Below are 26,400 nucleotides of genomic sequence, written 5' to 3'. Positions count from 1 at the left end.
AATTAGGGGACCAAAACTGCACACAAGACTCCAGAGCTGAAACAAATCCAAGAGAAATTGGGATTGTCAGACCTCCCCGGCCAGTAGATGTCCCTGTCTTAGACTATGAGCAACATCGTCCTACATAGCAAAGATCTTTGCTACATAGTGTAGTCTTCTTCCCTGGCCAGGCCCGCCCGCTTGTTGACGACTGGAGTCAGCTGTGAGCTGTGAGGCTGCAGTGGGTCTGGAGCAGCGCAGCAGTGTGTCAGACCCATGCACTTACTGCAGCAAGAGAGAGAGGGAGGGAGAGGGGACAGGCGTGGGATCATGACACCGACTTCAACCTGCAACCTCCCCGTTATCTCTGCACACAATTAATTAAAAACCAGCCCGAACGAGGGGAGGATGCAAAAAACAAACGAGCGACATTGGGCTCTTCCGAATCTGAAGGTATTTCATTTATTTATCCATTCATTAGATAAATATTCACCGGTGTTATTTCATTATGGGTGACTTGTGTGGGGGGGGGTGTCTTTGTTCCGCCCAGCGGTGTATCAGAGTGCAGCGAAACTGAAAGGTGGGCGAGAAAGGCAACAATTCTGCCGTTGTTTCCAGATCTGAGCCCCCGGTTCTGGTAGAATGCTGATCTTGAGGCTGTTGGAGAGCCCACTCTTGGCTCCCTCCCCTCTCTGCTGATCGGCACAGGCAAGAGCCGACGGAGGGAGGCAGGGAGTCTCCTTCCAAGGTAATCCCACCCTCATTGTAGGAGCAGGTCTCGTTCTCTCCAGAGATGCTGCCCGTCCCGCTGAGTTACTCCAGCGTTTTGTGTCCATCTTCGGTTTAAATCAGCACCTGCAGTTTCTTCCCACACAAACCTCAAAGACCAGAGTGGACCCAGACATTGACGAGTTTAGGGGCGCTAGGATCATTAATTGTGAACAATGACGAGGAATGGTTTAGAGACCACTTTGAGTTTGACTTGAATGTACCCTCCATAATGTTTGGGACAAAGACCCATCATTTATTTATTTGCCTCTGTACTCCATAATTTGAGATTTGTAATAGAAAAAAATCACGTGTGGTTAAAGTGCACATTGTCAGGTTTTAATAAAGGCCATTTTTATACATTTTGGTTTCACCATGTAGAAATTACAGCAGTGTTTATACATAGTCCCCCCATTTCAAGGCACCATAATGTTTGGGACACAGCAATGTCATGTAAATTAAAGTAGTCATGTTTAGTATTTTGTTGCATATCCTTTGCATGCAATGACTGCTTGAAGTCTGCGATTCATGGACATCACCAGTTGCTGGGTGTCTTCTCTGGTGATCCTCTGCCAGCTTTCTCTTGAAAGCACCCTTTATGAAGAAAGTCTGCTTTATGAAGAATGTCTGGAGAAGGGTTTCGACCTGAAAAGTCACTTATTCCTTCTCTCCAGAGATGCTGTCCTGCCTCACTGAGCATTTTGTGTCTATCTATGAAGAATGGATTGCTTTGGGTTTGGAGGCTACTCTGCTGAGAGCAGCAGCCGGAATCCTTGTCTATTTTTGTCTTATTACTTAAGTGTTTCATTTCACGTTTCCATATTTAGGTTTAGGACTTGGTTATTCAGTCAGCAGCGGTAGCGACGTTTTTGACTCGATGTTCAGGTCCAACTTGAGCTGAAATCTGTCCGTGAATTTAGTTTGGAGACTCAGTGTGGAAACAGGCCCTTCGGCCCACCGAGTCCGCGTCAACCTGCGACCATACATCTTTGAATGATTGATTGAAAGATATAACCAAAAATGTCATTAACAATTTTATAAAAAATAGAAGCTTTGTATATATGTAACTGGTAAGCAAATCGTGTTTTGGCAATTATATGTATATGCTTCTAATAAAAATATTTTTAAATAAATAAATAAATAAATAAAATGGATGATACACAACTGATCACTGCTAACACTAGTTCTATGCTATCCCAATTTCGCTTATCCATGTTCGCCAGAGATGCTGCCTGACGCGCCGAGTTGCTCCAGCACTTTGTGTCTTTTTTAGTATGTCCTGCCGGAGGATAGACATTAAAAGCTGGAGTAACTCAGCGGGTCAGGCAGCGGGTCAGGCACCATGCCCCGTCTAAATGGGACTTACATGGGGCATGGATCAGTTGGGCCGAAGGGCCTCTTTCCACACTGTGTGACTATGACTTAATGGAACTATCTTAGATGAGGCATCTTGATCGGCATAGATGTGATGGGCCGAAGGGCTTGTTTCCATGCTGTGTGTGACTCTATGACTGTGCTAATTCTCCTCTCCAGATGCTGTGATCTTGGAACCTTTACTCGATGTTTGATACCCGTTGACTCTGCTCATCGGGGCCTGACTGAGGGTGGGAGGTGCTTGGCTGGTGAGACCCCCCCCTCCCACCCCACCCCATCACTGAACCTCACCAAGGGTCAACAGAGTGTATCCCCCTCCATCCCCGTCAGCACCCCCACCAAGGGTCAGCTGTGATTCACTTCCCCCCCACCACATCGCCCCCCCCCACATCGCCCCCCCCCCCACACCGAGTTTCAGTAAAGACCCCCCCTAACCCATTCCTCACCCCTCTCATCCCAACCCCCACCAACGGTCAGCTGTGATACACTCCCCCCCCACCCACATCGTCCCCACCGAGGTTCAGCAAAGATCCACCAACCCATTCCTCACCCCCCCCCTGTTCCCCACTCCTCCCCACCCCTCCCCACCCCCCACCAAGGGTCAGCTGTGACCCACTCCCCCCCCACATCGTCCCCACCCCCCCCCACACCGAGGGTCAGCAACAACACACCGCCCCCCTATTCCCCACCCCTGCCAACCTCCAGCAAGGGTCAGCAAAGATCCTAACCCCACCCCCCCCCCCATTCCCCACTCATTCCCCACCAAGTCCCGACCCTCACCAAGGGTCAGCAGAACCCCCCCCCCCCTCCACATTGTCCCCACACCGAGGATCAGCTAAGACCCCCCCCCCCGAGCTATTCCCCACCCCCACCAAGGGTCTGCAGAGACACAGAGGGCGAGCAGCCATGGCACGGATGCCCACGGCTCTGGGCGGCACGGCAGTCAGCGGCAAGACCATGTGGTGCAACCTGGACGCGCCGGCCAACGCCATCAGCGTGTCCCGGGACGGCGGGCAGGTGGCGGTGGCGGGCCGCAACATCTTCAAGATCTACAGCGTGGAGGAGGAGCGACTGTCGGAGCGCGCCAACCTGCGGGTGGGACGCAAGCCCTCGCTCAACCTCAGCTGCGCCGACGTGGCCTGGCACCAGATGGAGGAGAACCTCCTGGCCACGGCCGCCACCAACGGAGCCGTGGTCACCTGGAATCTGGCCAGGCCCTCGCGCAACAAGCAGGACCAGCTCTTCATGGAGCACAAACGGACCGTCAACAAGGTGTGCTTCCACCCACTAGAGCTCTACATCCTGCTCAGCGGATCCCAGGATGGCTCCATGAAATGCTTTGACCTGCGAAAGAAAGAATCCGTCTGCACCTTCTCAGGTAACCTGCAGGACGGAACCTCCCCTCCTCTGCGCCACGCTGGTTTAGTTTACAGATAAAGGCTCATAAGGTTCATTTATTGTCACATACACCAATTGGTGCAGTGAAATTCAAGTTGCCATTGCAGCACATTAATAAGAATACGACATAACATTTGAAAGAAATTTAACATCTATATAATATTAAAACTCTGTGGCTGCTGGCTGGCTGGCTGGCTGTGTTTCTGCCTGACTTGTGGTTGCCAGCCTTTGATTCGTTGCTATGCCAACGCCAGACCCAGAAACGCCGACATTTTTTCCATTTCGGTAGAGATTTCACTTTTCATTCCAAGTATCCACTTTCGTCGTGTTTATGTACACATTTTTAATAAAATCCTTCTCCCCCCCCCCCCCACTCACACATTTTGTCGCCTCCTGCTGGCCAGCGACCATAACGGCTGCTGGCGCTCGCCTCAAAGACACCATTTAAAAACAGCCGCACTGCTGACTGCGGGAACGGGCTTGAGTTGGAGGACCATGTCTCCCGTGGGGGCTACGGGTAGGGGATGGCTGCGTTGGGGGAGCAGACCCAACGGGTCTGCACTTGGTCTAGTAAAACATAAAAACATCCCCCCCACAATGGTTCCCACTGTGAGGGAAGGCACAAAGATACAGCGCAGATCCACTGAGTCCGCGCCGACCAGCGATCCCCGCACACTTAACACTATGGAAGATGGAAGGAAAAAAGGCGAATGGAGCAGTCACTGGCTGAAGAGAAAAGATGTTGTCTGGGTTGCCACGTGACCATCTTTAGGCTAACCATAAGACACACACCCAGGGCTGATCACCCTGCCTCGACTGAGGGTGTCTTGTGATAAAAGGCCGAAACACCCATGGCGTTGAGGTACACAACTGAAGATTTGTCTGATTGGTAGCAAAATCACCTAGTGATCACCCCCAAGAATACCAAATGTCAATTGTAGTGAAACATCATAGGGATAGTAACATCCAGTCCTACTAATTAATCTACACACACTCGGGACAATTTTACCCTTATTTTCCAAGCCAATTTACCTACAAGTTACCCGTATGTCTTTGGAGTGTGGGAGGAAACTGAAGATCTCGGAGAAAACCCACACAGGTCACGGGGAGAACGTAAAACTTCGTACAGACAGCACCCGTAGTCGTGATCGAACCCGGGTCTCTGGCGCTGTGAGGCAGCAACTCTACCTCTGCGCCAACGGCAATTTGAGCGCCCTGGAAAGGAAAAGACTACAAAAAGTAGTAAACACTGCCCAGTCCATCATCGGCTCTGACCTTCCTTCCATCGAGGGGATTTATCGCAGTCGCTGCCTCAAAAAGGCTGGCAGTATCATCAAAGACCCACACCATCCTGGCCACACACTCATCTCCCTGCTACCTTCAGGTAGAAGGTACAGGAGCCTGAAGACTGCAACAACCAGGTTCAAGAATAGTTACTTCCCCTCAGCCATCAGGCTATTAAACCTGGCTCGGACAAAACTCTGATTATTACCAACCACTTTCTGTTATTTGCACTATCAGTTTATTTATTCATGTGTGTATATATTTATATCATGGTATATGGACACATTTATCTGTTTTGTAGTAAATGCCTACTATTTTCTGTGTGCTTAAGCAAAGCAAGAATTTCATTGTCCTATACAGGGACACATGACAATAAACTCACTTGAACACTTGAACACTTGAACACGTGCCATTAGTAAAGGTGTCTGTCAGGGGTTATGGGGAGAAGGCAGGAGAATGAACACTTGAACACGTGCCATTAGTAAAGGTGTCTGTCAGGGGTTATGGGGAGAAGGCAGGAGAATGGGGTTGAGCGGGGGAGATAGGTCAGCCGTGATAGAATGGCGGAGTAGACTTGATGGGCCGAATGGCGTAATTCTGCTGGTAGAACTTACGTTGCCAACCAGCGCCACATCCCCCTCACTGTGATGCCCGTTGCCCTGCAGGTCAGTCGGAGAGCGTGCGTGATGTCCACTTCAGCGCCCGCGATTTCTTCACCTTCGCCGCCACCTTCGAGAACGGCAACGTGCAGCTGTGGGACATGCGGCGGCCGGACCGGTGCGAGAGGATGTTCACTGCTCACAACGGGCCCGTCTTCTCCTGCGACTGGCATCCTGATGACCGGTGGGTTGGTTGATTGGTGGATGGGTGATGGGTGGGTGGGTGGGCGGGCGCTGATGGGTGCTCGGGGCGGCGGCCCAGGCGTGTACACGGGCCTTCACATGCGAGAGTGTGCAACTGAACATGTACACACGAGTCTGTGTGTGTATGTGTGTGTGTTCACATCTGTGCATTGGTTCATAATCGATAGGAGCCCATTTGCCAGTAGTCAGGATTGAACCTGGGTCTCTGGCCCTGTGAGGCAGCAACTCCAACAGTGTTAGATTGAGTCTGAAGAGGGGCCCCGACACAAAACATCACGCATCCTTTTTCTCCAGCGATGCTGCCTCAGCGGCTGAGTTACTCCAGCACTCTGTGTGTGTCTATGCTCCACAGATGCTGCCTGACCCGCTGTGTTACTCCAGCACTCTGGGAGTGAGGGGGGGTAGTTGGGGAGTGTTGTGTTGGTGGGGAGTGAGGGGGGGGGGGGTGTTGGGGAGTGTTGTGTTGGTGGGGAGTGAGGGGGGGGGTGTTGGGGAGTGTTGTGTTGGTGGGGGCGCACTGTGCGATGCTGTCTGTCCGCGGGTGATGTTAATGTTGATGTCTCTCTCCGTAGAGGATGCCTGGTGACAGGGGGCCGGGACAAGATGGTGAAGGTGTGGGAGCTGACGGGCTACAAGGCGCGGGAGACGCACTGCGTGCAGACCATCGCCTCGGTGGCGCGGGTGCTGTGGCGCCCGGACCGGCGGTACCACATCGCCACCTGCTCCATGATGGTGGACCACAACGTGTACGTGTGGGACGTGCGGCGGCCGTACGTGCCCTTCGCCATGTTCGAGGAGCACCGCGACGTCACCACGGGCATCGCCTGGCGCCACGCCCACGACCCGCACTACCTGCTGTCGGGCTCCAAGGACGGCACGCTCTTCCACCACAGCTTCAGGGACGCGCAGCCGCCCGGCCAGCCAGGCCGTGCCCGAGGGTCTGTCGGTGGGGCTGAGGGGGGACGTGGCGTTTGCGGTGAAGGAGAGCCTGTGCGCGGCCGAGGGAGCCCGCAAGCCCTTCGGCCACGACCGCCGCTACCCGTTCTTCTTCGTACGGCGGGCTGACCCCGCCGAGCACTTCGCCAACGTCTCCAGCGCGCTCAGCGTGTTCGAGACGCTGCCCGGAGCCGCCTCCATGGACTGGTTCTCGCAGACGGCCCGGCGGTACTGCCTGAGCGGCGTGCCGCTGCCCGAGCTCTGCGACCGCAATGCCGGTGCTGCACGGGAGCTGCGCCGCTACCAGGTGGCACAGATCTGGACCATGCTGAAGATCATCTACGCTGGCGCGGCCGGGGGAGCGGCGCAGGCCACGGGCAAGGCCGGGCACCCCCTCAGCAGGTAACATGCAGCAACGCATGCACCGCAGCACTCATGATCATCCATGCACCGGTGCATACCGTCACGCATGCAATCATTCATGCACGTGTGCATACAGTCACACACACATTTGGTATAACATGCAATCACGTGTACATATGTGCACACAGTCACGCATGCATTTGGTCATGCAAGCAATCGTTTGCACACAAACATGCACATACATTCACACGCATTTTATCACACATGCTCATGTAGTCATGCGTGCATATGTGCATACTGTCACGCAAGCATTTGGTCATGCATGCATGCACAAATTCACTTGTGCATGCGTGCATTTGGTCACGCATGGATTAGGCCATGCGAGTGACCCTGCACATGTCACCATGCATTCGTGTAGGAAAGGCCGGGAATGACGGGATTGTTTTCCCTGGAGCAGAGAGGCCTGAGGAAGGAAGTGACAGCGGGATGCATCATTGATATCCTGCAGCGTTTAGTTTAGAGATGCTGCGCGGAAACAGGCCCTTCGGCCCATCGAGTCCGCACCGACCAGTGATCCCCGCACACTATCCTACACACACTAGGGACAATTGTTTACACTTACACCAAGCCAATTAACCTACAAACCTGCACATCTGTGGAGTGTGGGAGGAAACCAAAGATCTCGGAGAAAAGTCACGGGGAGAACGTACAAACTCCGTACAGGTACCATGTGTTGATGGTAGACACACCTAACCTCAATGCACCCATGTTAGTCTTGGGCCCGTGTTAGCTGTGGCTCACTTGCCTGACCCGCCCTGGGTTACTCCAGCACTTTGTGCCTTTTTGTTTTGTAAACCAGCACCTGCAGTTGCTGTGCAGGAAGGAACTGCAGATGCACCGAAGTTAGACGCAAAATGCTGGAGTAACTCAGCGGGCCAGGCAGCATCTGTGGGGAGAAGGAACGGGCGAGGTTTGGGGTGGAAGACTCGGTCGGTGGAAGGGGAGGTTGGTTTGTGCGATGGTCTGGGCTGCATCCACCTGCTGTGTGGCGTAAGGCCTCGCTGCTCAAGGATTTTCTCCTCCTTCTCGCCTCCAGCTTCACCATGAAAGACGGTACTGCGACACTCAGCGGCGAGGCCAAGCTCGATCGAGGGCGCCTGGAGAACCGGCAGGACAGCCTTCCCCTGGACTCCACCGTCACCCTACTGCAAACCAACGAAGGTACACAAGATGGGGGGAGGCCAAGTCAGTGGATGTTGTGAAGGCCGAGATGGCTAGAGTCTTGATTAGTTCGGGTGTCAGGGGTTACGGGGAGAAGGCTGGAGAATGGGGTTAGGAGGGAAAGATAGATCAGCCATTATTGAATGGCGGAGTAGACAATAGACAATAGGTGCAGGAGGAGGCCATTCGGCCCTTCGAGCCAGCACCGCCATTCAATGTGATCATGGCTGATCATCCCCAATCAGTACCCCATTCCTGCCTTCTCCCCATATCCCCTGACTCCAAATATTTTTAAGAGCCCTATCTAGCTCTCTTTTGAAAGTATCCAGAGAACCGGCCTCCACCGCCCTCTGAGGCAGAGAATTCCACAGACTCGCCACTCTCTGTGAGAAAAAGTGTTTCCTCGTCTCCGTTCTAAACGGCTTACCCCTTATTCTTAAACTGTGGCCCCTGGTTCTGGATTCCACCAACATCGGGAACACGTTTCCTGCCTCTAGCGTGTCCAAGCCCTTAACAATCTTATATGTTTCAATGAGATACCCACTCATCCTTCTAAACTCCAGAGTGTACAAGCCCAGCTGCTCCATTCTCTCAGCATATGACAGTCCCGCCATCCCGGGAATTAACCTTGTAAACCTACGCTGCACTCCCTCAATAGCAAGACTTGATGGGCCGAATGGTCTAATTCTGCTCCTATCACTTATGACCTCATGACCACTCACAGCTTTACAAATTTAATTGGACTGTTACATTAGTAAACTACGAATCTTCAATTATTTCATTGGCTTCTTGTCTCTCTCAGCATATTCTGGCAGAGTAGACTTGATGGGCCAAATGGCCTAATTCTACTCCTATTCCTTATGACCTTATAGACACAAAATGCTGGAGTAACTCAGCGGGACAGGCAGCATCTCCGGAGAGAAGGAATGGGTGATGTTTCAGATCGAGACCCTTCTTCAGACTGAGAGTCAGGGGAGAGGGAAACTAAGGGCGGTAAAGAAAGCAAACGCAATGCTGGCATTTGTTTTGAGAGGGCTTGCACACACACACAGGGATGTAATGCTGAGGCCCTACAAGGCGCTGGTCAGGTTGCGTTTGGGGTATTGTGAGCAGCTTTGGGCACCGTATCTGAGGAAGGATGTGCTGGCTCTGGAGAGGGTCCAAGTAACGAGGCCTCTGTGTTTTTCACCGCTGCAGATAACGAGGAGACGGAGGGCAGCGACGCACCAGCGGATTACCTGTTCGGTGATGGAGAGGGGGATGAGGAGGACTTCTTCATCGTGGATCATGAGGTGGCAGCGAGTGAGTGTGTGTGTGTGTGTGTGTGTGTGTGTATGTGTATGTGTGTGTGTGTGTGTGTGTGTGTGTGTGTGTGTGTGTGTGTGTGTGTGTGTGTGTGTGTGTATGTGTATGTGTGTGTGTGTGTGTGTGTGTGTGTGTGTGTGTGTGAGTGAGTGTGAGAGTGTGTGTGAGTGTGAGTGTATGTGTGTGTGAGAGTGTGTGAGTGTGTGTGAGTGAGTGTGTGAGTGTGTGTGTGTGTGTGTGTGTGTGAGTGTGTGAGTGTGTGTGAGTGAGTGTGAGTGTGAGTGTGTGTGAGTGTATGTGTGTGTGAGAGTGTGTGAGTGTGATTGTGTGTGAGTGAGTGTGTGTGTGTGTCTGTGTGTGTGAGTGAGTGACGTGTGGTGAGTGAGTGAGTGTGTTGAGTTCAAGTGTCAGTGTGTACTAGTGAGCAGTGTGCGAGTGAATGAGTGTGGGAGTGACTGGGGAGTGAGTGGTGCGAGTGCAAGGTGTAAGTGTGGGGTGTGAGCACGTGGTGAGTGAGTGTGTGTGCATGTGTGTGAGTGAGTGTGTGTGAGTGCGTGTGTGTGAGTGCGTGTGTGTGAGTGAGTGCGTGTGTGTGTGAGTGAGTGTGAGTGAGTGTGTGAGTGTGTGTGTGTGAGTGAGTGTGTGTGTGCGTGTGTGTGAGTGAGTGCGTGTGTGTGAGTGCGTGTGTGTGTGAGTGAGTGTGTGTGTGTGTGAGTGAGTGTGTGTGTGAGTGTGTGTGTGAGTGAGTGTGTGTGTGAGTGTGTGTGAGTGAGGGTGTGTGTGTGTGAGTGAGTGTGTGAGTGAGTGTGTGTGTGTGAGTGTGTGTGAGTGAGTGTGCGCGTGAGTGAATAACATGATTAACATTTAGTGCAAGATAAAGCCAGTAAAGTCTGATCAAAGACAGTCCGAGCGTCTCCATTTGAGGTAGATCGTAGTCCAGGGCTACTCTCTCATGGTTGGTGGGATGGTTCAGTTGCCTGACAACAGCTGGGAAGAAACTGTCTCTGAATCTGGCGGTGTGCGTTAACACCTCTGTACCTTTTGCCCGATGGGTGAGGGGGGAGGAGCGAGTGGCCGGGGTGTGACTTGTCCTTGATTATGCTGCTGGCCGTGCCGAGGCATCGTGATGTGTAGAGTGGGGTGGAGCGGGCAGGGTGTTGTGTGTCTATGCTGTTGTGTTGGAGACTGCAATGGATGGGCATTAGGCTATTAAACACGACAACCTCAAATAAGCTCTGAACTACATAGACTATTATTGTTATTATCATCACAGTATTATTGTTTGTTTTTTGTGTGTATGTACGTGTGCGTGTATATATATATATATGTGTGTATTTGTGACACACTATATATACACACGCACTGAACTTTTTTCTCGTTTATTATATAGTTTATGGTGTACCATGTTTCCATATTCTGTTGTGCTGCTGCAAGTAAGAATGTCATTGTTCTATCGGGGACTCTATTCCTTGGAGCGCAGGAGGATGAGGGGGCGATCTTATAGAGGTGTCTCAGATCAAGAGAGGAATAGATCGGGTAGATGCACAGAGTCTCTTGCCCAGAGTAGGGGAATAGAGGACCAGTGGACAATAGGTTTAAGGTGAAAGGAAAAGATTTAATGGGAATCTGAGGGGTAACTTTTTCACACAGTGGGTGGTGGGCGTATGGATCGAGCTGCCAGAGGAGGTGGTTGGGGCTGGGACTATCCCAACGTTTAAGAAGCAGTTAGGCAGGTACATGGATAGTAGACACAAAATGCTGGAGAAACTCAGCGGGTGAGGCAGCATCTATGGAGAGAAGGAATTGGCAACGTTTCTTCCTTCAGGAAGAAGGGCCTCGACCCGAAACATCGGCAATTCCTTCTCCCCATAGATGCTGCCTCACCCGCTGGGTTTCCCCAGCATTTTGTGTCCACCTTCGATTTTACCAGCATCTGCAGTTCTTTCTTAAACAGGTACATGGTTAGGACAGGTTTGGAGTGACATGGGCCAAATGTTTGCAGGTGGGACTAGTGTAGTAAAAAATTGTAGATTGTTCCTGGTGTGAAGGATAGTGCTAGTGTACGGGAATTGCTGGGCTGTGTGGACTCGGTGGGCCGAAGGGCCTGTTTCTGCATTGTAGGCCCATACACCACATGGTATGACACTCCTGGGTCCTATTGCCCCTCCCCCCCCCTCCTACAGCCATGTTGGGCGGTGTGGGCAAGTTGGGCCGAAGGGCCTGTTTCCACGCTGCATCACTCATTGACTCTGTGACGGTAAAACACTCTTGACTCTGAGCGATTGCTGGTTTTTCCTCAGGTGAAGAGCACGAGTTTGTTCTCCCACAAGAGGGCTTCCCCCTGCGGCACGAGATCCTGGACCACCCCACCACCCTGGACCACTTCCCAGACAAGACGGACTCGCCCCAGATCAGCGGCAATGAGGCGGACTCCGTCTCCCTCACGCCCACCGAGGGCATCTCCCTGGTGTCCGTCTCGCAGCCCCCCTTCGAGCACGGGTTCACCACCGACTACTTCAACCCCATCGTCAGGGACATGATGTGCTTCTACGCCGAGCAGGGCGACGTGCAGATGGCCATATCCGTCCTCATCGTGCTGGGAGACCGGATCAGGAAGGAGATCGATGAGCAGACACAGGTACGGACAAACCGGATCACGGTGGCGCAGCGGTAGAGTCGATACCTCACAGCTCCGGAGCCCCCGGTTCGATCCCGACTACGGGCGCTTGTCTGTACGTTCTCTCCGTGACCCGCGTGGGTTTTCCCCGAGATCTTCAGTTTCCTCCCACACTCCATAAGACGTGCCGGTTTGTATAAATGCTTGGTATAAATTCACAAATTGTCCCGAGAGGGTGTGTGTAGGATAGTGTTAGTGCGCCGGGATCACTGGTCGGCACGGACCCGGTGGGCCGAAGGGCCTGTTTCCACGCTGTATCTCTGAACTAAAACTAAACTAGCAGTCTATCTGTGGCAGATGCAGGGTCCTTGTTGGAGATAGTCTGACAGATGAGGAGCTTCCTCTCCTGTCTCCCCCCCCTCTCTATTGAATGAATGAAGCGAGCTTTATTATCACATGTGACATGACCCAGTGAGATTCTTTATTTTGCACACACAAGGTATGCAAATAGTGGCCACCTAAAGGGCAGCAACAAAGTTACCAAGTTCCCAATGGTCCCTCTTTTTTTTTCCTCTGTGGATCCCTCTCTCCGCCCCCTCCCCATTGCGGGCCCCCCTTTCTTCTCTGCGGTAGCCCAGGCCAGGTCCCCCTTTGTTCTCTCACCCCCCCCCCCCATTGCAGGCACCCCATTGTTCTCGGACCCCCCCCCACTGCTGGCCCCCCTTTGTTCTCGATGCGGCCCATCCACCACGGAGGAATGGGGGGGGGGGGCGCCTGTCCTTGGCGATCCTTGCCCACTCACACACTCCACGCAGGGTTTTGGGGCTGGAGCCGGCAGCTGCTGCCGGGCCGGGCAGGGCTGTGAATGACGGGCGGGGCCGGGGCAGGGCGGGCGATGGGTGAAGAATGACGTCCTGTGTCTTTGCCGCCCGCCGGCAGGAGCACTGGTACACGTCCTACATCGACCTGCTGCAGCGCTTCCGCCTGTGGAACGTGGCCAACGAGGTGATCAAGCTGAGCACGTGCCGGTCCATCACGTGCCTGAACCAGGCCTCCACCACCCTGCACATCAACTGCAACAACTGCAAGCGGCCCATGAACAGTCGCGGCTGGATGTGTGAGAGGCGAGTGGGGGCGCTGCACACCGGCGGGGGGGGGGCGAGTGGGGGGGGCTCAGAGAACTTAGGGGAACCCAGCATTGGGGGGGGAGCTGCAACGAACAAAAGGGGAACCAGTGTGATTGGGGGGGGTGGGGGAGGGGGGACGCAGACAATAAAAGGGGAACCCCAGTGTGGGGGAGGGGCCACCAGGAACACAGAATGACCATTAGGGACTAAATGGAATAATTTGTAACATTGTCAGCGTGGCAGGTCACTGCGGCCACCGACTGCCCCCTGCTGGAGGGAGGGAGGGAGGGAGGGAGGGAGGGAGGGAGGGAGGGAGGGAGGGAGGGAGGGAAGGTCTAAAAAGGGACTCAACCCGGAACGTCGCCCATTCCTTCTCTCCAGAGACGCTGTCTGACCCGCAGAGTTACTCCAGCATTTTTGTGTCCGTCCAAGGTACTTTGGAGGGACACGGGCCAAATGGGAGTGGCTGGATGGGGCTAGTGGGCTGGCATGGAGGAGTTGGGCCGAAGGGCCTGTTTTCTCCACGCTCGATGTCTCTTTGACACCTGAGTTAAAGTCACGGATGGTTTGTGTTGCCAGGTGTCACCAGGGAGCGAGCAAGTGTGCCGTGTGCCACCACGCGGTGAAGGGGCTGTTTGTCTGGTGCCAGGGCTGCACCCACGGTGGGCACCTGCAGCACATCATGGACTGGTTCCAACTCCACGCCCACTGCCCGACAGGATGCGGGCACCTGTGTGAATACACGTAGACGCCATCTCCAGCTTCCTCGGAGGGAACTTCGGCGGCAGGCTAAGATGTTGGAGCGAAGATGAGACAACCTGCTGGAGTTACTCAGCGGGACAGGCAGCATCTCTGGAGAGAAGGAATGGGTGACGTTTCGGGTCGAGACCTTCTCTCCAGAGATGCTGCCTGTCCCGCTGAGTTACTCCAGCACGTTGTGTCTTTGTTGGAGCTGAGATCACTTTATCCCAACACAACGGACCGACACAACAATGGACTTCAGGCAGCGCTGCCCGATAGTAAACACGGCACCAAAGAACAATGGGGTTTAATTGTTACAGGTGGGATGGATTATCCTCACTCATCCCCCGCCCCCAACTCCATCGATATCCCCCAACTCATGGATGGATGCCACCGTGAGGAGGTTCAAGTTGACCAGCCCATTTTTCAGTAAGAATATACCAACCCATTCATGAGCAGACTGGACTTTGGAAATGGCACCAACACATGGATGGGATGCGCCTGCTTGTGTAAATATGCAACAATAATTTTACTGTGCAGTCCCACATGTGACAAATAAATTCACCATTGAACCATCGATTAAGGAACGGCATTACTAACCCAGCCTGGGTAGGCTGTTTAAAAGTGCTGGCTGGAGCTGGTTCATTTTGAAGGGTGGTAGACAAAGTATTTAACTCTCTGCCCTCCCGCCTCCCCCTCCTCCTCCCCCCCCTTTCCCCTGCCTCCCCCCCCTCTCCCTCTATCCATCCCTCCCCCCCCTTCTATCCCCTCCTCTATCCCCCCCCCCCCCATCCCTCCATCCCTCCCCCCCTCCTCTATCCCTCCTCTATCCCCCCCCCCCCTCCTCCTCCATTCCTCCCCCCTTCCCCCTCCACCCCCAAAAGTCAGCAAGGCTCCAGTTTTCAAAAAATGGCATGGCATTTTATTAAGCAAGGACAATAAGGATTACAGAAACCAAACAGGAAAGAATTAGGACACAGACAATCCATGATGTACTTGAATGGTAGAACAATCCGTCTGGTCCAGCATGGCTGCTGTTCTAGAGCAGTGCTTCTTAACCTGGTGAATGGTTCACCCAAGGGGGAATGAAATTATTTTAAGAAATTAGTTCATTTATGTTTTTTTGCTCATGTGACAAAATAAATGAGATATAAAATTATACACGAGGGAGAATAAGGCAAAATTTCCAAAGAAAATTTAGTCGAGGGTGAATGAAATGTCTTGATAGACTCAAGGTTGAATGACACTGAAATAGTTTAGGAAGCACTGTTCTAGAGCAGGTCTGGAGAACCAAATAATCGAAAGGCTTGTCCCAGGTCGGACTGGAGTTGCCCACAGTCGTCAAAAGATTAAAAGTGGTCACAGCTAAGAACAACCCGATGTGTGGGGGGGTGGGGAGGATGGGGAAGAAAGCCTTTCAATTATGAACACCGCAACTCACAATTCTGTTACACAAGCCATTCAGCCCATCACGCCTATCCCAGCCCTTTGCAAAGCAAACCCGTCAACCTTGGATAGAGTGGATGTGGAGCGAACGTTTCCATTCGTGGGAGAGTCTAGGACCAGAGTTCGCAGCCTCAGAAAATAAAAGGACATTCCTTTACGTAGGAGATGAGGAGGAATTTCTTTAGCCAGAGGGTGGTGATTCTGTGGAACTCATTGCCACAGATGACTGTGGAGGCCAAATCAATGGATATTTTTAAGGCAGAGACAGACTCTTGATTGGTACAGGTGTCAGAGGTTATGGGGAGAAGACAGGGGCTGAGAGAGGAAGATAGATCAACCATGATGGGTCCAATGGTGGAGTAGACTTGATGGGCCAAATGGCCTAACTCTGCTCCTATCACTGATGGACCTTATTGCCCCTCCCCCACCTTCCAGTTTTCTTTTTGAGTTTGGTTCATTGTGCACACTCATCATTTCTGCCTCATTCTTGGTGGGGAGGGGGGGGTGGGGGGTGGGGGTCCACACAGTGTTTATCACGCACCCTCTAAAACTCCACATAAACGATCACTGAGCAAAACTGTGGCTGACAGAATCTGAAACTCAATTGAAGAGCTTGGCTTCAAGACAGAAGGCCAAAGTATAGTATGAAGTTGCTTACAGAAGACCATAACCACATGGGTAAGTACCAGGAGAGCAAATTAAAATATATTTCTATTATTGGGGTATGAAAGGTAAAATTACCAATTTTTTCTAAACCCCCCAACTTTCAATCTACTGTGGAGGAAGGAAGTGCAGATGCTGTTTTGTGCTGAAGATAAGCCCAAAGTGCTGGAGTAACTCAGCGGGTCAGGCAGCATCTCTGGAGAAAAAGGATGGGTGTCCCTTCTGAAGGGTTTCCGACCGCAAGCGTTACCCATCCTTTCTCTCCAGAGATGCGGCCTGACCCTCCAAATTACCCGAAACGTTGCCTATTTCCTTCGCTCCATAGATGCTGCTGCGCCCGCTGAGTTTCTCCAGCATTTTTGTCTACCTTCGATTTTCCAGCACCTGCAGTTCCTTCTTAAACAAACTCCGAATTACCCCAGCACTTTGTGACAATCCTTTGAATATACTGTATTGCACGTTGCCAAACGAGGCCTCGTTATCCAGAAGCCATATTCATATCACATTTTCTAATCACATCAGAGGCCATTCAGCCCATCAACTCTGTGCAATCCCACCAGCTCCAGTTCCTCCCCTCCACTTACTTGCAATCTCTCCACCTATACTCTCTTAAATTCCCATCACAGTAATTGTTCTGCCACCCACCTTCACTGCAGGCAGTTTGCAGCAGGAATTAACCTTCCACTTCATCCTTGGGATGCGGAGGAAGAGAGGAGGATCCGAGGAAAACGAGGGGCACAGGGAGAGAGTGACATCTCTGGTCCCCCTCCTGCTTAGATCTCCCAGCTCCTCAGTCTGAAGAAGGTTTCGGCCCGAAACGTTGCCCATCTCCTTCGCTCCATAGATGCTGCTGCACCCGCTGAGTTTCTCCAGCACTTTTGTCTCCCAGCTCCTTAGATTGGTGCCTTAAAGGCCTGTCCCACTTAGGCAACTCTTTAGGCGACTGCCAGGGACTAATTTTAATGGAATTCATCTACGACAGCTAAACGCAGACGCACCACCCCAGGATCACAGCGGGGATTGTGACTGTGGCATGGTGGAGTACTTGCAAAAACTCAAAAGGAGATCAGGTCAAAGTTGCCCAGGGCTGGGGTCACGTGGAAGGCAGGTTGTTCTATTTATGAACGACACTCACCAGACCCAGGAGATCACGGCAGATGTTCCTGTCGGGAGCATCTCACAAATAACCATTAATCTTCAACTAGACTATGCCCACAAAATTATATACAGGGCAGAAAACTATCCATCCTCAAGGCAGTGATGGAGGAACACAGCGGGTCAGGCTGCAACTCACGAGAACAGCCGACGTTTCGGGTTGGGACCCTTTCTCAGAGTGATAGTAGTGGTGGGAGGGGAAGATAGGAGGGGCAGGAATTAGGTTGAGAGTGTCAAAAGGAACTTGTATATACCGAAGATAGACACAAGGCCCCGGCCCAAAACGTCACCTATCCCTTTTTCTCCACAGATGCTGCCCGGCCCGCTGAGCTACTCCAGCACTTTGTGTCTACCTTCAGTATAAACCAGCATCTGCAGTTCCTTGCCACAGAGTGCTGTGATCAGTGCTTCTCCCGCGCTGCCTGATGTTGGGAGATTTGGCTTTGCCTTTAAAAGTTGAGATGTGGGCAGGGTCTTGTTTAGAAGTTGGAGAAACTTGCACCACACAAACCATGGTGCTTTGACAACTTAGTCCCAAGTGCCTCAAGGAAGAAAGGAGGGAAAAAGACCCAGGAGGTCAGGCAGCAGCTCTGGAGAAAAGGAATAGGTGACGTTTGGGTCAGAATCTGAAGGTGCTCACCTATTTGAGGAAGGACATTCTTGCTATTGAGGGAGTGCAGCGTAGGTTTACAAGGTTAATTCCTGGGATGGCGGGACTGTCATATGCTGAGAGAATGGAGCAGCTGGGCTTGTACACTCTGGAGTTTAGAAGGATGAGTGGGAATCTCATTGAAACATATAAGATTGTTAAGGGTCTGGACACGCTAGAGGCAGGAAACATGTTCCAGATGTTGGGGGAGTCCAGAACCAGGGGCCACAGTTTAAGAATAAGGGGTAAACCATTTAGAACGGAGACGAGGAAACACTCTTTTAGCCTAGAGTGGCGAGTCTGTGGAATTATCTGTCTCAGAGGGCGGTGGAGGCGTATTCTCTGGATGCTTTCAAGAGAGAGCTAGATGGGGCTCTTAAAGATAGCGGAGTCAGGGGATATGGGGAGAAGGCAGGAACGGGGTACTGATTGGGGATGATCAGCCATGATTACATTGAATGGCGGTGCTGGCTTGAAGGGCCGAATGGCCTACTCCTGCACCTATTGTCTATTTTCTCCAAAGATGCTGCCTGACCCGCTGAGTTACTCCAGCACTTTGTGTCTATCTTTGTTATAAACCAACATCTGCAGTTCCTTCCTACACAAGGCAGCCAAACAAGTTGGGAATGAGAACAAAATGCGACAGAGATAAGTAATTCTTGAGCTACATTAACAGGCTAATGGGGAGACATCTTGTTTCACGATGCTACCCTACCCACTCCTATACTAATGGGCAATCAGTTATCAAACCTCACACATGCTGGAGAACTACCCTGTAATAAAGCTACTCCAGAAAAGATCATCCAGAGGATGAGAGGACACCTCATAGAAATGTTCCGAATAGTGAAAGGTCTGGATAGAGTGGATGTGGGAGGATGTTTCCACTAGTGGGTGAGTCCAGGAGCAGAGGTAATAGCCTCAGAATTAAAGGACGTTCCTTCAGGAAGGAGATGAGGATGGATTTCTTTAGTCAGGGGGTGGTGAATTTGTGGAATTCATTGCCACAGAAGGCTGTGAAAGCCAAGTTCATATTGGATTTTTTTTTTTTTTAAGGCAGATAGATAGATTCTTGATTAGTACTGGTGTCAGGGGTTATGGGGAGAAGGGAGATAGATCAGCCATGATCAAGCCATGGACTTGATGGGCCGAATGGCCTAATTCTGCTCCGATCACATATGAATATGAACATTCACTGGGCCTCGAGCTCCTGGGACTAATACCCAGTTATACAGACACAGCTCCTCCATGTGTTAACAATCATGCACCAGTCGTCACGGGCTCTCGAGCTGGACAGCGTGTTATACTACACCACCGCACAGGCAATCATTCACCAGCTCGAGCAAGTGTAGCTTTTGGTTTCCAATTTTATTAGCTGATTGTTTTTTTTTTCTCTTTGAAAACCACGTTACTTGATTGGCGACACCTTGAGAAAAGGTCACGAGAAAACCAAATGCTGATCTTCGGCTTCCACTGGCGAGTCGGGGAAGGGGTGGGGGCAAAACAAAAAAAAACTACACACACTCACAAAAAAAAAAAAATGTACAGAGAAAAATATAAATAGCTTCCCACAGGCCAACAGAGACTGGGATCCATTCACTTCACGAGGAGGTCGGAGACGACGACCAGATTATATTTAAAATGTCAAATCACAAGCGCAGGCCGAATGTTGATTGTCCATCAGAAGGGAGTGGGCACGGTTACTGAATACACGGAAACGATCGCTGGAGGGCGAGCGACGGACAAGGCGGACGAGGGACAGCTCCATTAATACAATCAAGTGCTTGGACACCGTCTCCAGCGGGCCTCCTTATTTCTTCAGTTCTTTCATCCTGTTGAGTGCGCTGCCGGATTTGAACCACTCGATTTGTCCTTCGTTGAAGCTGTGGTGGAGTTCGACTGTGTCCTTGCTGCCATTCTTGTGCGTAAGGATACACGTGAGTGGCTGAGAGGACAGAGGGGGGGGGGGGGAGGGGGAGGAGAGGAGAGGAGGGGGTGGGGAGAGGAGGGGGTTTGAGGAGGGGGAGAGAACAAAATAGGAAATTAAATCCAACTGCAGCGAATGAATGCGTGGGAAAAGAATTGAATATGGATCAACCCATGCCTGATGAATAAACCGGAGCTGGTGTAGGTACCTTTATTGTAGGATGATTACTCTTCATATTTTCCATTCACCCCTCTACCCTACACCCTCCTTACTCTGTACGGAGTTTGTACGTTCTCCCCGTGACCTGCGTGGGTTTTCTCTGAGATTTTCGGTTTCCTCCCACACTCCAAAGACGTACAGGTATGTAGGTTAAATGGCCTGGTGTAAGTGTAAATTGTCCCTGGTGTGTGTAGGATAGTGTTAATATGCGGGGATCGCTGGTCGGCGCGGACCCGATGGGCCGAAGGGCCTGTTTCTGCGCTGTATCTCTAATCTAAAGTATAAACATTACAAGCAGAGGTTGCCGGGACTTCAAAATTGTGAACTAACCACCACCTTACACTGATGCTGAGGTGTGGGAGGTTTTAAGTTTGGAGACATCGGCCCTTCGTCCAATCTCATCCACCCCAACCATCAATCACCCGTCTATCCCACATTCTCATCCACTCCCTACACATTTGGCAATGGACAGAAGGACAATCAGCCGACAATATCGCCTGTCTTTGGGACGGGGTGGACACCCGGAGGAAACTGAGGCGACCACAGGGAGAACGTGCGAACTTCACACAGGCAGCACCCGAGGTCGGGATCAGGATGGATTCTGGGTCTCTGGAGCCGTGAGGCAGCATCTCTACCAATTGCAGCACGATATTTTAACAAATGTTCGAATTTCTCCCACAAATTGGTTGTAAGGGGAATCATTGTTCAGGGAATCACTACCATTAGTTAGATCTCATGAGATACAAATTATGCGCTGAAAACCCAACGCATGTATCCATGGAGTCTAAAAGCCATCTTTTTAGTTAAGTTTAGAGATACAGCGCGGAAACAGGCCCTTTGGCCGACCGAGTCCGCGCCGACCAGCGACCCCCCGCATACACACACTAGGGACAATTTTACATTTACACCAAGCCGATTAACGGACAAACCTGTACGTCTTTGGAATGTGAGAGGAAACCAAAGATCTCGGAGAACGTACAAACTCCGTACGGACAGCACCCGTGGTTGGGATGGAACCCGGGTCCCCGGTGCTGCGAGGCAGCAACTCTACCGCTGCGCCACCTTTGGCATCAGTGAATGAGGGGCTCAGGTGCGACTCCAGGTGAGATTACCTTTCCAGGTGCAAATTCATTCAGCCCAGTGATGGAGACCTTGTCGTCAGGCTGCACCTTGTCATAGTCACTGGGGTTGGAGAAGGTGAGGGGCAACAAGCCTTGCTTCTTCAGGTTGGTTTCTGCAACAAACACAAAATCCACATTATGTTTTCTTGTTTCCCCCCATCAAACACAGAATGAAATTCATCTCTGGTGCAAGAACTCAGTTAAGGGCCTGTCCCACGAGCACGCGACTGCATGCGGCAAGCGCGACCTAACGTGGTTTCTTGAGCCGTGCGGCCTCGCGGGGCCGGTCCCACTTCGATCGCCGGAGCCGTATGGAGTTGTGCGGAGTTGGTCCTGACATCGCGCGGGGTTCCGAAAAACTGACCGTGTTCAAAAATTCCACATGGCAACGGCCTGCCGGCCCGCAGCCGCCTCAACGCCGTACGTCACCTATTCCTTTTCTCCCGAGATGCTGCTAGACCCGCTGAGTTACTCCAATGTTTTGTGTCTATCTTTGTAAAAAACCAGCATCTGCAGTTCCTTCCTACGCATCTATAGAAAGGATATGTGCGAGGATATTGCCAGGAATTGAGGAGGCTGGGTAGACGAGGACTATTTTCCTTGGAACACAGGACGATACATGATCATGAGGGGAATAGATAGAGTGAATTCACAGAGTCTTTTATCCGGAGAAAGGAAATCAAGAACCAGGGGACATTGGTTTAAGGTGAGAGGGACTCTTTAATAGGAACCTATCTGAAGGGCAGCTTTTTCCGTACAGAGGAGGTAGTTGAGGCAGGTAATATAACAACATTTACAGGTTATTTGGATAGGTGCTTCAGTATGAAGGTTTAGAGGGATTTCCACAGTTAGGCAGGTGGGACGAGCATCTTGGTCGGCTTGGGCAAGTTGGGCTGAAGACTTGTGCCCGTATTGCACCACTTTATGACTCTAAACAGGCCCTTCAGTAAGTAAGTAAGTTTATTGGCCAAGTATTCACATACAAGGAATTTGCCTTGGTGCTCCGCCCACAAGTAACAACATGACATACAGCGACAGTTATGCATGATTCAGAAAACACTAAACATTAATAATAATAAAACATGAATGATAAAACACCATTGATCCAGCATGTGAACCAACAAAATACCAGATCAAAGGGAGGCTACAGATTTTTGGCTGTTGAGTAGAGCAACTACTCGTGGATAAAAACTGTTTTTATGTCTGGCTGCGGCAGCTTTGACAGTCCGGAGTCGCCTTCCAGAGGGAAGTGATTCAAAGAGATTGTGGCCAGGGTGAGAGGGATCAGAGATGATCTTGCCCGCTCGCTTCCTGGCCCTTGCAGTGTACAGTTCTTCAATCATCAGCCCACCAACTGCTAGTTGACTACCTAAATCTTTGTTTATTTTCCCTTCATTCCCATCAACCTCCCACAGATTCTAAATGACTAAACTTACAGGAAATTTAACAGAGGAGCCAATTAAACTACTGACCGACCCATTCTTCTCTGGGTTGTGGGAGGAAACCAGAGCACCGGGAGAAAACCCCACGGGGTCACTGGGAGAACGTGCAAACTCCACTTGGACAGCAGCGGAGGACAGGATTGAGGCGGCCTCTGGCGCTGAGGCAGCTGTGCGACTGTGCCACCTTATGCCGCGGTTTCCCAAAACGTTTGACGGGTCCCCTCGACGCGACGGTCACCTACCGTGAATTCGGGCAAAGCTCTTGACGATGATAGCGCGACCTCCCAAGTGCCGGGGCTCGAGGGCAGCGTGTTCCCGACTAGAGCCCTCGCCGTAGTTCTCATCTCCGACCACCACCCAGTTGATGCCTTGTTTCTGCGAGGAGAGGAAAACAGCTCTGTAGGTCGCTCTGCCTCAGGGGCAATAAACTCAGAGTGGACACAATCCTCGACGGTCCATCGCGCAGTTAATTTAGTTAAGCCACTTAATTTCCCCCCCCTTTGCAAAATCTCAAATAGAGTTTAGAGACACGGGCCCACCACCGAGTTGCCAGTGACTGATGGACCGGGACCTCCTTTAATTCAGACAAAACTTACGAGAGTGCACTTGAACCCCCCCCACCCCCCCACCCGGTAGTTTAGGGGTCTTTCTTTTGTTCTTTTTCGATCTATCTTTTCACCTTCTATTCTTTTTTTTTTCTTCTTGTTTTCTTTTTTCATTTTCATGGTTTAGGTTATAAGGATAACAATGAAGCTGCACAATAATTGTATAATTTTAGATGCCGAATGTTTTATCCCTGTACAATTGCTTCTAATAAAAATAACCCCCCCCCGAAAATGTGGTTCCTAGGCTGACCTCATCGGTACTTCCGCGCCGATCGGCGGGTCGAATTTGCCGCCGGTGGCCAGGGCTCAGGAACTCCGGCCCGGCTGCAGCCGGTGGATGCGTTCCCACAGCCGACTTCCGCAGACATTTATCCCCCAGTGGCCGGGTTTCGAGAACACCAGCCCAGCCGGATGGGTGCTGCCCTTTGTCACCGGCTTAGAGGCGCATTGCTGACAGCTGATTAAAGTTACTGTCACTGTACCTAGTCGACCCGATTCTGTTTCTCTCAGCTCGGCGGCACCCCAGCGAAGTGCAACACTTCTTGTTGTTGCCCATCCTGCACGGATAAAGCCAAGGAAGGCAGCCAAATCCATTTAGCCCACCCCTATACTATCAGCTTAACGCTCCGGGCGGCACTGTGGTAGAGTTGCTGTCGTACGGCGTCAGAGACCCGGGTTTGATCCTGACTACGGGTGCTTGTCCATACCTTCTCCCCGTGACCTGCGCGGGTTTTCTCTGGGAGCTCCTGTTTCCACCCACACTCCAAAAATGTACAGGTTTGGAGGCCAAGTGGCTTGGTAAAAAATGTACATTGCCCCAAGTGTGTAGGATAGTGTTAAGGGCCTGTCCCACTTTCATGACCTACTTCACGACCTCTGCCGAGTTTGCCTTTGACTCATACTCGCAGCATGGTCGTCACAAGGTCGTAGGAGGTCGTAGGTAGGCCATAGGAGGTCGTGATGCTAGCCGTAGGTACTCATGGCATCAAGTAGGCCTGGGCGTTTTTTCTAGCCCGATGAAAAATGTCCACGAGTAAAAAAGGTTGTGAAAGTGGGACAGACCTTTAAGTCACTGGATGGATTTAAGAGAGAGTTAGATAGAGCTCTAGGGGCTAGTGGAGTCAAGGGATATGGGGAGAAGGCAGGCACGGGTTATTGATTGGGGACGATCAGCCATGATCACAATGAGGGCCTGTTTCTGCTCTGTATTTCCAAACTAGACTAAATTAAACTCACGCCACCAACCGTAGATTGGCCTACCTGGTACGCGCGGGCTGTGTCAGGCACGGCTCCGTATTCGTTGGTGATCAAGTTCTTGACCTGGTTGACTTTGTCATTCTCGATGTTAACCGCGCCGATGAGCAGGTTGTTGGAAATGTTATCGAGGTGCCCGCGGAACTTGAGCCACGGCCCAGCTGCTGATATGTGATCGGTGGTACATTTGCCTTTCACCTAAAGCAATCGGAAAACACGAGTTAGAATCGGTGGGGGGGGGGGGGGGGGGGTTGGGGTAAAAACCTGCAACAAACTCGAGGTTCAAAGCTAAAAACCACAGATGGTGAACACAAGACCGAGTCGAAGCAAGGACCACATTTTTTCCCATTGAGCGAAGGAGTTCTGGAGCATTAGTTCAATCCTTTGATTTCAAAAAATTTCCAAATACAGCACAAATTCTTTGGTCCATTTGGTCCAACCTTCAAATTGTTTCATTTTAGTTTAGTTTAGTTTATTGTCACGTGTACCGAGGTACAGAGAAAAGCTTTTTTGTTGCATGCTATTATGGGCAGCGGAAATTCTAGACATAGCAATCAATCTGTACAGTATACAGATACAGCATAAAGGGAATAATGTTTACTACAAGTTTCATATTTTCATCCATTTCACTATCTAGAACTCACCTTAATCAGTACTCTCATGTCCACCAAATCCTTCTTGCTCCAACGATCAAATGGTTCCAGTAGTTGCAGCCGCTGGCTCTTTGGGTCAACGTTCACTTCAATGCCCTTGGACTCGCTTGGCGGGTACTGATATGTATCCTGGCCAGGGTCAAAGTCCTTCCAGACCAGAAACAAAATGTTACCAGTGGCCCTCTCCGCATTCTCTCTCCCCCATCACAACCCTCGGTTTTGCCCCCCCCCCCCCCCCCCTCAGCTGCAGATCATGGGCTAGAACCACCATCTCGCAGCGCAAGAGACACGGGTTCTATCCTGTCCTCCGGTGCTCTCCGTGTGGAGTTTGCAGGTTCACCCCCTTCGAAAACGCTAGATTCCTCCTGGCACTTTGATTTAGGGATGCTGTTAGTTTATCGGCCATTGTAAATTGCCCATGGCTTGTAGATGAGTCTGTGGCAGGGGGTGAAGGTTAGTTGACGAGAAGTGAGGAGAATAAATAACTGGATTATTGCAAGTTTAGTATAAATAATGATGGTCGGCATCAACATGGTGACTAAGGAGCCATTTACTTGCTTATTCCTTTTACTTGGATACAACATGGACACAGGCCCTTCGGCCCACCAAATCCATGCCGATCAGCGATCACCCCGTACACTTGCACTATCCTACCCACTGGGGACAATTTACAGAAGCCAATTAACTTACAAACCCGTTTGTCTCTGGAGTGCGGGAGGAAACAGGAGCACCAGGAGGAAACCCACGCGGTCACGGGGAGAACATGCAAACTCCGAACAGACAGCGACTCTACCGCTGTGCCGCCCCAAAGGTGGGAAAGGTAGACATTCCTCTATGAATCCCTGTGGTGTTAACAGCATGGCTCCACAGGGCAGCAGGGAGAAATCGGTCTCCACCCCAGCAGGCAGCCATACTTTGGATAAACAGCAGGTTTTAACAAAGAACCTCAACGTGGAGGCAGTGGGTAGTGCCAATAGACAATAGGTGCAGGAGTAGGCCAATCTGCCCTTCAAGCCAGCACCGCCATTCAATGTGATCATGACTGATCATCCACAATCAGTACCCCGTTCCTGCCTTCTCCCCATATTTCCTGACACCACTATTTTTAAGAGCCCTATCTTGCTCTCTCTTGAAAGTATCCAGAGAACCGGCCTCTGAGGCAGAGAATTCCACAGACTCACCACTCTCTGTGAGAAAAAGTGTTTCCTTGTCTCCGTTCTAAATGGCTTACTCCTTATTCTTAAACTGTGTGGCAACTGGTTCTGGACTCCCCCAACATTGGGAACATGTTTC

The 26,400-nt window shown here is 51.3% G+C and overlaps 2 protein-coding genes across 2 annotated transcripts in view; one reads left to right on the top strand and one right to left on the bottom strand.

Moving 5' to 3' along the window:
* The first annotated feature begins 2,777 nt into the window (after positions 1 to 2,777).
* LOC116966912 (GATOR complex protein WDR24-like) lies at positions 2,778 to 14,032 on the top strand. The gene is given in 9 exon segments (XM_033013284.1): positions 2,778 to 3,499; positions 5,469 to 5,646; positions 6,239 to 6,572; positions 6,574 to 7,004; positions 8,062 to 8,186; positions 9,384 to 9,488; positions 11,792 to 12,129; positions 13,048 to 13,232; positions 13,815 to 14,032. Coding segments are annotated over 9 exon segments (2,337 nt in total). The 5' UTR covers positions 2,778 to 3,027; the 3' UTR covers positions 13,984 to 14,032.
* Positions 14,033 to 19,235: 5,203 nt separating this feature from the next.
* Positions 19,236 to 26,400, bottom strand: part of aco2 (aconitase 2) — a 36,538-nt gene continuing 29,373 nt past the window's right edge. The window contains exons 14-18 of the mRNA XM_033013560.1: positions 25,099 to 25,254; positions 24,461 to 24,652; positions 22,838 to 22,970; positions 21,145 to 21,266; positions 19,236 to 19,831 (exon numbers count right to left, since the gene is read on the bottom strand). Of these exons, the coding sequence (XP_032869451.1) occupies positions 19,697 to 19,831; positions 21,145 to 21,266; positions 22,838 to 22,970; positions 24,461 to 24,652; positions 25,099 to 25,254 (738 nt within the window). The 3' untranslated portion in view covers positions 19,236 to 19,696. The remainder of the gene's footprint in view (positions 19,832 to 21,144; positions 21,267 to 22,837; positions 22,971 to 24,460; positions 24,653 to 25,098; positions 25,255 to 26,400) is intronic.

The sequence above is a fragment of the Amblyraja radiata genome, chromosome 38 (genome assembly GCF_010909765.2).
Source record: "Amblyraja radiata isolate CabotCenter1 chromosome 38, sAmbRad1.1.pri, whole genome shotgun sequence".
NCBI lineage: Eukaryota > Metazoa > Chordata > Chondrichthyes > Rajiformes > Rajidae > Amblyraja > Amblyraja radiata.
Note: the sequence above shows the minus strand (reverse complement) of the source record. Positions and strands in the feature narration are given on the sequence as shown.